This window comes from Ochotona princeps, chromosome 25 (genome assembly GCF_030435755.1).
Source record: "Ochotona princeps isolate mOchPri1 chromosome 25, mOchPri1.hap1, whole genome shotgun sequence".
Taxonomy (NCBI): Eukaryota; Metazoa; Chordata; class Mammalia; order Lagomorpha; family Ochotonidae; genus Ochotona; species Ochotona princeps.
This window is the reverse complement of record NC_080856.1, coordinates 22,247,847-22,260,000: the sequence shown is the minus strand read 5'-3', so window position 1 is coordinate 22,260,000 and position 12,154 is coordinate 22,247,847. Positions and strand designations below refer to the sequence as shown.

At 41.2% G+C, this 12,154-nt stretch overlaps 1 protein-coding gene across 4 annotated transcripts in view; it reads right to left on the bottom strand.

The window, feature by feature from the left end:
• Window positions 1-12,154, bottom strand: part of DGKI (diacylglycerol kinase iota) — a 402,429-nt gene that overhangs the window by 172,717 nt on the left and 217,558 nt on the right. For all 4 annotated transcript variants that reach the window (XR_009244222.1, XM_058654978.1, XM_058654979.1 and 1 more), the window contains exons 8-10: window positions 10,949-11,065; window positions 1,662-1,736; window positions 1,062-1,160 (exon numbers count right to left, since the gene is read on the bottom strand). Coding sequence is in view for 3 of the 4 variants with exons in the window: in XM_058654978.1 (XP_058510961.1) it covers window positions 1,062-1,160; window positions 1,662-1,736; window positions 10,949-11,065 (291 nt within the window). In the remaining variant the exon portion in view is untranslated. The remainder of the gene's footprint in view (window positions 1-1,061; window positions 1,161-1,661; window positions 1,737-10,948; window positions 11,066-12,154) is intronic.

Genomic DNA, 12,154 nt, shown 5'->3' with positions numbered 1-12,154 from the left:
TGTAAAACACGATGAACAGAGCAAACATTATCAGACTCACACGAAAACAACAGAAAATCAAAGCACGCTGAGAGTACGGAGAAGCCCCAGAGAAGGGAGCAAGAGTTAGATGAAGACAGCAAAGACTCAGTTCCAAAATCCACTCTGCAGCTTTCCGTGTGCCATTAAAGGTAACGGTTCTAGGGGTGTTTTTCGGGTTTCAAATGAGGGAAACATTAAATATCCCATAGGACTAGGACCAAATCAAATCTTGCGCAGCTGACACTATCTGAAAGATCGGTGGTATTTGTTCACAACCTTCTGGGCATTATTCTCTCCTTTCCCTGAGAACACAGCCAGAAGGACTAAGTCAACATCACAACAGAAAGAAATAAAGATGATTTACTAAAGGACTTCCTAACCACAGGCTCGGGGACCCTTATCAAGATCGCTTAGCGCTAGACATGTTTCAGGTTTCAGATATTCTGAACTCTGGAATATTCGCACAGATGCAATGATATACTGGGGGGATGTGATCTCAATCTAAACACGGGGTTCATGTAAGTTTCATATACACTTCACACACACGGCTGAAAGTAACCTGGCGAAAGATCTTCAGTGTGTCTTACACATTCTGGCTGCAGTGTGTCCCAGGAGACCACTGGCTGAATTTTTTCCACTTATGGAATCGTGTCAAAATGTTGCAGAATTATACAGCATCTCCCATTTTGGGTTTCTGGAGTAGGCATGCGCAATGTGCATTAGCACTGAGAGACCTTGAATTATATTAACTAAGCAGCTCTGAAATGACTATTTGGGTTTCTCTTTTTTTCTTTTCTTTTCTTTTTTTTTCTTCGTACATCTGTGGGAAAACATCAGCGGTTAGACTTGGGGGGAGCCTCTGACACAGTATGTCGAAGAAGCGGACGCATCAATCACGGAACTAGCCCTATGATCTGCAAGCTTAGCTCCCAATTTGCCCTTCAGAGACATTAGCTGTCAGTGCTTGGAGTTCTGCAGGTGCTATTTTAACTGGGGTTTCAAAACTCATAAAAGCTGCCAAGTTAATTCCCGTGACTCACCTGGTTGCCTCCACTCTTCGGGTTCACAAACACAAGCAAGGGTTTCATGAGAGGAGAAGAGATAGGCTTTATCACAAAAGGACGACCTTTGTTTTCCTGCTGAAAGAAGCAAGCAGTGCAGTTTAGGACCCGTGTCCCAAAGGAATGACCATCCACAGCTTACAAAGAAGCTCCGAAGCAAAGCCAAGTGCGACATCTCCATCAGCGCCCCGCTCCCCACAACCCCTTGTCACTCTGTTTAACGGCTCTGATGCTACAGGGCCTTCCATGTCAAGTCGGAAAGAAAGCACAGGGTCTCACTCCATACTCTGCATTCTAAAGGTGTTAGCGTCCCCTTCAACATCACTGGGAGGCTGTTGCCAATTCCCAGCGGAACACAGAGGCTCTGGTTCCAAAGTGGCAGGAGGCGGTTAGAGCTCTGTTTTGTTTTAGGGTTTTTATTTTGTTTGATCTTATAAGAAGAATGGATTCCAGCGTGGTTATAGTTAAAGAACAGTAAGGGATACAGCAGAAAAATAAGCTTGGGCCAGTTCCTACAGGACAGACTAGGTTATGGAGAGAGGGCTTCGTTCCCTTGGTGCGTAACTCTGAGATACATACTTCCGTTCCTCTTTTACTGGCTTTTCTTTTAAAGCTCGTTCTTTTCTTCTTTCGATTGGAAGCTTTCAGGGAGTTCTGTAGGAAAGAAGGAGAAGCCTGAGCTGCGAGGCCAGCAGCCCCAGAGCTCTCCCATGCAGGACCAGGATGACGGCTGCACATGCTGACCGACCGCATGCTGCTCATGCTATCACAGTCCAAGCACTGCTCATGGGGAAGCCACAGACAGAAATCAGTCGAGTGCTTTCAAGAGTGAGCAACTGACGCCCCCCAACACGGAGAGGCAGGGAGTGAGAGCCCCAGAGGCTCTCAGGGACTCACATAACAAACATGTTATACCTGCCAACCCTCCCAGTAAAAATGGAAGAATCCCAAATTCTCTGAGGGGCTCCAGTCTCCCGCCCAACCAGGTCCGTCTCCCGCCCAACCAAGTTCAAGTTCATCTCCTGGTATGGAGATCACCTATGTGGAAATGTAAAAAAGGAGGCTGGTTTTTTTTTTATGCTTTACTTTTTTCTCTTCTCTGCTTATTTTTGTAATGGTCTTTTCTAGTAACAGTCATAAAATCACCCTTCACCCCAACGGAATTTTATTAGCAAGCTATCTTATAAGCACTGATGCCTAACTTTTTAAGAACATAGGGAAGACTTGCCTTACTTAAACAGCAGGTTGCAGTCACTGTTTTTTCTTTCTCTAATGAACTACTGATTAAACAAGTCTTCCCGCCTCTGCTACCTTTGATCTAATTAACTGAAATACAGTAACCCCTAAATTTACTTCCCACATCTTTCCAGGAATTTTACAGCCACAAACTTGTGATTCCTCCAACTAACCATGTACTGTCACTATTTGATAAAGCAGCTTTGAAAAGAAAACTCTACTATGGAACAGTCAAGACTCACTGAAGACAAGCAAAAAAACTGCACCTTCACAAAGGCGAGCTATTACTGACCACATGATAGGTGTTTAACAAAGTGCTGAAAACCTGAAATGCAGAATTCTTAACTTAGCAGTTCACATTAGTATACACACAGACACACTGCTTGAGCAATTCAAACGGATCATGTGTTCTATTTTTTAATGTATACGTTTTTCTTAGCACATTCAAAATAGCCTTTAGAGTACATACTATCGTGTTTCCAAATTAGCAAGATGCAAGCTATTTCGCTTTTACTTTGCTTTTACTTGGATGTAGAAAGAAAAAGAAGTTGATTTCCAGCCCATGTTCACCAAACACGAGGGAAATTTCCAAGAACCAACATTTGTGCCAAGTTTTCCTTCTCCCACCAGATTCAAAGAAAGCATCTCAGGATCCCGGGCTCTCACCAGAAACGAGATCCTGGTGCTCCCATGGCATCTGGACCCAAAGTGAGATCTCATCACTCAGTGCTCACTCAACTTCTCCCAAGAGTGAATCTTCAAGTTTCTAAATTCCTGGTTCACCAAACCTTTTAACACATCCCTGTCTTGTCTGCACTTTGGAGCTGCCTGCCATCACTGGATTAATTTCTGTTTGTTGGAAAGGAAAATGATCTAGAGTCTTTAAAATCAGCCAAATGGCTCAGGAAGAATACCGGAAATGGTTGGACTGGCAACTGTGGGTGTCAATCTTTCAACAGTTCTCAACCACTCCTGCACGTGGTCATGACCCAGGGAACTTCTACAAAAAGCTCACACTGGGCTTCTACAAATGTGTTGATTTGATCTGTTTGGGGTGAAACCAAGAAGAGTACTTTGTGAAAGTTCTCCCAAGCAATTCAACCGTGTAGCTAGGCTAAGCGCTGTTGTTTAAAGGGCAAAGAATAAAGCAAAGAATCGCATAGACCGGCATAGAGCAGAGGGTCTCTAGAATAAGCAGCGTGCATCTGTGAGATACAGTATGAAATCTGAATCTCCTTGTTACTCTATTTGTGGCCTGGGCCAAGTCAGTCAAACTCTGGAAATGACAGTTTCTTCATATTAAAATGACAGGGGTAATACCTACCTCAGTGGACAGTTGTGAAGTGTAAAAAGAAAAGGTATGTGAACAGTTAGCTTGGTATCCATCCAATGACAAGCACTTCAATAAATCTTGGTGGCCTCGGTCATAGATGATTATCCCCAGCACCTCGCACAAATGCCTGGCACACAGTATCCACTCAAATCATTGTCGAAATAAGGAATAATGATTAGATTCACAGCACTCACTGAGACCCTCCTGGTCTGGGAGATAATCTTTTGGAAGTGAAGGCTTGCCTCCTAACTTCTCTGACGTCTGAGCTCATCTACTGCTAAGAGCAATACAGGATAGGCACAAAGTGATTGTGGGAGCATCCTATGGGCTTTGGCTCCAGACAGGACTCAACAATGAACCTCTAAGGGCTGGATCTACTGACTCGGGTTAATATTGTCTCCTGAACATGTCTGATTAGAGAATTCATAGTGTTTCAGGCAGTTTTGATGATGAAGCACATTTGGGGAACACAGAAAAAATATATCAAATTAAGGAACTCAACTCTAATGGAGGATACATACACAAAACAGCCTTTTAAAACACAGAAGTACTAAACAGAAGTGATTCTAACACCTTCTTTACTTCACAGAACAAAACATGGGGAAAGACTAAGCATGATAGTTGCCTTGCAGCACTAGGGCCACTCTGTGAGGTCTGACAATGCTTAGACACCCCTCCCCAAGGAAAGGCAAATGGCAACAGAAACAGTATGACTTCTCAGCACACCTCTGAAGTCCTGAAGCTCAGCTGCATTTATGTGTAAATATGTATCTCTCACTGAATATGTAACTTCCCTGCAAAAGGTAGCATAATTCAGTGATGTGAAGACAAATTTGGGATGTGTTTTGGCCATGACAAGACACTATCCCTGCTGGGCTGCAGTATCGCTTACCCTGTCTAGGTTAGTTACATAAAACCATCTGCTTTACAAAAATGTAGAAGTTTTGCTGAGGAACTCTATATTAAATGGTTGGTAATGTAGTCAGGAAGCATATGAAATTCACTCTGTGTTCCAAAACAAAGCTTCTTTGTTACATCAAGGGCAGCTAGATCAATAGTGAGGCTCGCAGAAATAATGCTGTCAGACCAGTGAAAATGTCTTCATTAGGATTTTCACATTATTCTATCAGCTGTCAATCTATATTCGGTGAGCCCACTATTTAATGAATTCAGACAGATGGAGGCTTTACTGTTTTGTGCCCGACATCATGGAAATCTTACCTTACTACAAAAACAACTCTATCACCAACATGCTTTTCATAACTACAACTCCTTCCTGGGTTGTTAAGAAATACTTGTGGGTTAATTTGTTCAATTGTGAATAAAACATAATCACTTTTCACTAATCTGGACAGATTTTTCTTACATTGTGGGGTCAAATACCTGGCCATTAAAACATTAAAAATCTAAAGAGATTCCGAAAGAGACTTCCCCATCAGAGACTAGACCAAATTCTAGTGTATACTAGCAAGGACAGGCATGATTTTACCCATCTAGAGCATTCTTACTCTGCCTGCATCAGGTTTGTGTACCACAGAAACTGAGATGGACAACTTGAAAGAATAAAGAAAACTCATTCCAAAAATTAAGGACCGAGTTTCAACAAGTGCCAACTAAGCCTATTTAGCTAAATCATAAGAGGTGCTAATTAACCTTTGGAATTTGTCGAGGAAAATGATTTGGGCAATTTTGTGGAATACTGTTCATTTCAGAAATTAAGAGACTATAATTTATGGGACTCCAGACTTTAAAGAATATCATTCAATCCTAAAATGTATTTTAGATGGTCTAGCACAAAGAAAGCTCATGTAGGCCCAGAGAGGAATAAATGCAGCACTGTTAGAAAATATATAAAATTCATGAGTTGAGAAATGAATAAACTGTGATATATCCATAGTAAAAATAATCCTAAATATAGAATTATCTCTAAATGTACTAATATAGGGTTCCCCCATGATTCATTTTTTTTTAAATGAGGAAGGACAAGTTTCAAAGTATTATATGTAGAAATATTTAATGTATTAAAAGTATACTACAATAAGCAAAATAGCACTATAAGTTTTCTGTGGTTGTGTTTCTACACTTGTCAAATCACTGCAAGAAATATATGTCAAGGGCCCGGCGGCGTGGCCTAGCGGCTAAAGTCCTCGTCTTGCACGCCCCGGGATCCCATATGGGCACCGGTTCTAATCCCAGCAGCCCCACTTCCCATCCAGCTCTCTGCTTGTGGCCTGGGAAAGCAGTTGAGGATGGCCCAGAGCCTTGGGACCCTGCACCCGTGTGGGAGACCTGGAGGAAGTTCCTGGCTCCTGGCTTCAGATCAGCGCAGCACTGACCGTTGCGGTCACTTGGGGAGTGAATCATCGGACGGAACATCTTCCTCTCTGTCTCTCCTCCTCTCTGTATATCTGACTTTGTAATAAAAAAAAATAATAAAAATTCTTAAAAAAAAATAAATATATGTCAAAGCATTATAAGATATATACATCATATAAGTTATATATGCATATGTGTATATATGTGTCGTGTCATAAATTAAGGGGATACTATTGATGAAAGTGTAATTTGTTATAGGGAAAAGGTATATGATAACATTATATAAAATAAACTGAAAGAGTAAGACCTTTCATTCTTTGCAAGAAGCCAGATTATTTCAACACACCACTGGGAATCATGATGGCCTGGACTCAGGATGGAGTATTTATTTAATTTCATACTCTTCTTTGAGGACTACGGAAACCCTCTGAAGTTAACAGGAACATTATAAGACAAATGACAGTCTGCAACAATCAAGACATCGATGCACAATCTCTTTCCAAAAGTTGTCTTATGTTTGACATGCAACTTCTGAGAAAGCTTTCAGCTGGTCAACTTGACCTCACACAAAAAAATTCACAGACCGGGCCCGGCGGCGTGGCCTAGCGGCTAAAAGTCCTCGCCTTGAAAGCCCCGGGATCCCATATGGACACCGGTTCTAATCCCAGCAGCTCCACTTCCCATCCAGCTCCCTGCTTGTGGCCTGGGAAAGCAGTCGAGGACGGCCCAAAGCTTTGGGACCCTGCACCCGCATTGGAGACCTGGAAGAGGTTCCTGGTTCCCGGCATCGGATTGGCGCGTACCGGCCCATTGCGGCTCACTTGGGGAGTGAATCATCGGATGGAAGATCTTCCTCTCTGTCTCTCCTCCTCTCTGTATATCCGGCTTTCCAATAATAATAAAATCTTTAAAAAAAAAATTCACAGAACACAGGACTTGCTCCATCAGCTTCAAGCGTTGCTGTTAGTATTTGAACAGTTTTTACTAATTTATCCAGTCAGAACAGTCTCTTCTAATAGTCCCAGTCCAGATGAAAAACACTAAAACCATAATATTAAATGTAATTTGGACTTCAAATATCTTAACAGAACCAGACATGATTCTTGGAATTTGTTTTTTTTTTTCCTTTGGAATCCTTTCAATCATCTATCTTCTTTCACCTTTTCACTTCTAGAAACCAACTTCTTCCTTTCTGAATCATCTGGTGACGAAGCCCAGCACATCATCCTGGCTGACTGTCTTTGGCCAGGCTTTTCACAGCAACCAACTCCCGGCTGCACACTCACAGCAGCGAAGGAAAACGTGTGACTGAATTTCACCTCTTCATAAATTGCTTTTCTGATCACAGTACACGCAAAATGATTTCTTCCACTCTTGCTGTTTGTGTTGTCTAGAGACAAACATCACAATCAAGCTCATTTTATCTGATGGCCATCCCCCGTTCTCAACATGTCCTTCCAACGCTCATTGCTTTTCCTCAGCTCCCTGAACAGTAACACCGTCTGAATCTTCCCAGATGAAGCATGACTGGCTTATTTTCCCCTTAGCCTACCCTGACTCTCACGACTTACAGCTCATGAAACCCGGAAACCCAACTAAAACCTCAGGGATCACAGCAAACGTCAAAACCACTTGCAGGTGGTTGCAACTGGTCAGAGAGCTATTTGGACAAAAGAAGAAGAATGACAATAATGAAAAATGAAATTTGAAAAAAGAGTGATATGCAATCCCATAAAATGCATTACATATTTATAAGTAATAGTTATATAATTTTATGATGAAATTTATATAAACAACCACCAGAATAATCCAAAGCTATCAGTAAAGTCTTTTAAGGCATCAGTAACAACAATTCTCATTTATTTTGCTCATATATTATTTGTTTATGATAAAAGAAAAGGTCATAGCTAACAAGTAGAAATAAAAACTGGAAAACCATCCTTTCATAACCTGTAATGAAATAGGTTTCAGCAATTATCCTTAATGGGTAATATAACAAGTTAAATAAAAGGTTATTGGAAAAACTTCATGAAAGACTAGCTGGGATACTTCCAAAACCCATTGATCCATTTCACCTCCACCAACAGTGAAGCAAGCTGATACTGAGTTCCTCTGACAGCAGGATAATGACATAATAAAATGCACATTACATCCACGCAGCACTTTAGCAATAAGTAAATTAAAATAAATTAACCTGAATCTAGTTGAGTCTCTACAATATATGTTAGTCTACAAGAATGATATACAATAAAGGAAATCATTTGAAAACACACTCAAGACACAGTCAACCAACATCAAAATATGGTAAGTCTCGATGTAATCACCAAGAGAAGAGAATAGAGAGTAAGAGGGTATCGTTACACATTTAAAACACACGCAGGTGCCTGCACCATGGTAAAACACATTAAGCCTCTACCCAGAATGCTGGCAATTTGTATGAAAGGCCAATGGAGTCCTGAGTGCTCCACTTGGGATGCACTGCCTGGCAGTGGGAGATGGCGCAAGTGTGTGGGCCTCTGCCATCCGGGTGGAAGACGTGGATGGATATCCTAACTCTGACTGAGCCTGGACCAGCCTTGGCTGTTTCAGTCACTGGGAAGTGAAAACGTTGGGATGGAAAATATTTCCTTCTCTCTCTCTCTGTCTTCCCCACCCTCACCTCTGTGATCCTTCCTTTCAAATACCCATAAATAAATCTTTACAAAAGTTCACACTAGAGGTAAATGTGTTTTTTTAAAGGGAGTTTGAGACTTTGGATTTTGATTTGCAAAACTTATAGAAATGATGCATTTGAGATTGTCAAAATTGGTGAAGAAAGTATTGAATTTAATAGTTGAGATGAAAATATGTAGCTATCTTGGTAAAATGTTATTTATCTTTTTGAGAAGTTAATTAAAAATTTAGAATGAAAGATACACTATCCAAGATTACATTTAAAATGGGATGTGTGTGTGTGTGTGTGTGCACACTTTCGCTTATGAGGATGGGGTGGATGGAGTGGCACCAAGAGGAAAATGCCTGTGGTCATGATGATAAGTGATATCTCATAGAACTGCTCTCTGTCCTCAGTGACCCAGTGTTGCTATCCTGGCTGGGATGCTGTATTTAGCATTGCTAACCCTTACCATGATCATAGAGGGAATTCTTCCGTGTCATTTCTGAAAGTTGCATGTGCATTTCAAGCTCTAAAGTTTAATTGATGAAAAGAAAAATACAGCATAGTAGGACTACATGAAACAACAAAGGCAAAACATTTATTAGAATCTCTTCATTGGCTTGAAAATCTCCATGACAAGAGGGGGTATCTTCTGCTGAAAAAAGTCCACTTAACAATTCCCATGGAAGGTGGTATTTTCTGATCTTCCTAACTGATCTATCTCTACTCTTTCAAAATCTCACACGACTAAGATGCTCTACCCACTCCTGCAAGTTTTACCTCCTAAACTCCAGCTTTATTCTATCACTCCTTTGCTCATAAGGCTCACAAAGATTCACACGGATCAGACACCTCTCCTCAATCAGGCCTGAGTAACCTTCTGTTCATCTTCTATACACCTTCTACATAAACTTCTATTATTGTCTACAAATCTTCTACACAAACTCGTGGAACTGGTTACACCACCACACGAACACAATTTTGAACAAAGGACTCTGAATTGTAGCACCCTCCTGCTTGCTGACTCTCCTCTTCGGCACTGGTAAATCCTACCCATCTTTTAAAAGCAAAATAAAACTCAGCTCTCTCCCTAAGACACTGTAAGGTACTTCCACACAGGGACTGCGCGTTGTATCTCCAGCGTAACCTTTCCAATACTATCTAGATGGACAAAGAAGATGTTAGTTTAAATGGAGATTTAATATTAAGACTCACAGACTGCTGAATTTAGGGGGGATTTAAAACAAAGAATTATAAATGTTAAAGGAGATTTAAAAATAGAAGTTGGAATTCAATCCACTTAGATTCTAGACAGGGTTGTTCTATCTACCATCACCTTGGTTCAATAAGGTAACGCCAAGGACTAGACTTCCCACTTTACAAAATGTAAATATTGTACATCCCTCTGGGAAAACTCTCCCAAGGACTTCCACCAATTATAACCCAGAAAGTTTATTCCTAATCATTAGTCATCAACAGAAATCAACTTTATATAAAACACACAAAGCAAAACTGTATCTCTGATCCCCAAGTTTTAAATAAAAGCAGATCCATAAGACCAACCTGCATGATGACTTACAAGAACACAAAAAGTAAGGTTCTCCTATCTTGGTAAGACAGTGCATTTGATAAAACTTCTTCCTGGGGGAAGAATGGTCTTTCTCTGTAGCATTAAAAGTCTGCTGTTGTGTAACTCAGAGCTAACCATCTAACATGCACGGTACCAAGGCAGACACATTTTCTACCAAAGATGAGGATCTTGTCAAGAGACTACCAAGGTGTCCCATAAAACTGAAGAGACACCCACTAAGTCAGGAAGTTCACTGGGGAGAATACAGAATGAGCTTAGGTATTAAACAAACGGAATCTATTGTGCCTTTAGAAGAATGTTACTCCCTAAGCAGGATTTGTAACCTGAGCGGAACAGTCTGCCTCTTGGGTTAGAAGTGACTCTAACCATGATGACTAACTACCCAGTTGCCCTCACAATGTCTCCCAGGGAATGCCCAGGCAGGCAGAGAAGAGGGTTGGAGAAAAATCACCTGGGTGTCATTGTCACTCAGTGGGACTCGGGAACTCAGGAGCACTCGTGTCAAACAGAGCATCACATGAACGGGGTGGAATCATTCCTGTCTGGAATTCTGATTTCATTAGGACAACAAGACTGAGTCCATGTGATGAACTTGCAAGAGAAGCATCGAACCTGAGAGATGTGTGAGCAGAGGCTATAAGAACCCAACACCTAATCAGTGGGGGAAAGCCAAGAAGCAGCGGTTCATTTTAATTTTCCTCACTGGGCCAGCAGCACCAGGGAGTGGCAGTTACCTGAGGTTTCTTCACCTTAATGATCCATGTGGGTGGGACAATAACAGCAGCATGAGCCCCAAGGGAGCAGGGTTCCTCAATGTGATGCAGCATGAAGCAGGTCACCTTATTGTGAAACTGAAGAGGAAAAACAGGCCAATAAACAATTCCAGGCAAAGAGTAATGGTGTGGCAAGAGAGAACAGGTGCACACACACTCTCCCCCACATGCACAAACACACAGACATGCACACGTGCATACCCAGGCACACACTAAGGACGCATGCGTCTCTTCCCCACCCAACCAGCCCCAGAAGCTCAGAGACCAAATTTTGAATTTATTCCAGTTTGCAAACTTTTAGCCGTTATTGTGAGAATTCAAATTAGCAGGAAAAGATTAAACTTTCTGCTCAATGCAATGTTTACATGAAGATGTTAGAGTCTTGGAGCGTTTATTAGTCCTAACTGGATAGAGTTGTGTTTCACTCAATGAGATACTGATGACAGGTCTGGTTGATCAAAATTAATGTCAAGAAGTAAATGAAGACAAACAGCAAGGCAATGCCTACCATCTCCTCTCCTTTCTTATCATAGATGTAAAATCCTTCCAGGGAGTCTTTCCAGGTTAGGGAAGCCAGGAAAGAAGCAGGATGTCTCTTCCAGGGAGTTGTTCATCCCAGAGGTAACAAAGAGATCACTTCTACTAGCTTTGGCTGCAAAAATACAAGGGCTCTACGGCACTTGGCAAGATTACAGCACTGTTTTATCTTTCACAATGAAGGAAGCTGACTAATGACTAAAAATCTCTGGTATTAGGAGGTGCACTGAATACCCTACAATGACTGCCAGCCTGGCAAGTTGAGGTTATCACATTCTCATTCATCGTTTGTGCAAGAATGAAGTGATAACAATGGATGGCACTGTTTATGTTACAGTAAACATAAAGTCAATATGATGCAATGATTAAGAGCCTTAAGTTTTCATCACAATGAGTTTTTAACTTAACATGTTCCTGCTTATGTTATACTAAAAGTGACCGTATAATCTATCATTTTAACTCGAACAACTTTAAGAAAGAGGTCGATCATAGTGATTATGCTGAAACGGTGAGCATAAATTAGCAGAGAGGTTTTCATTCCTGCACATCTTCAAGATCGTCAGTGATCTAATATCCAATTATGTATCAGCCAATTAAGTGTTAAACACAAAATGATAAACTAATCATTCG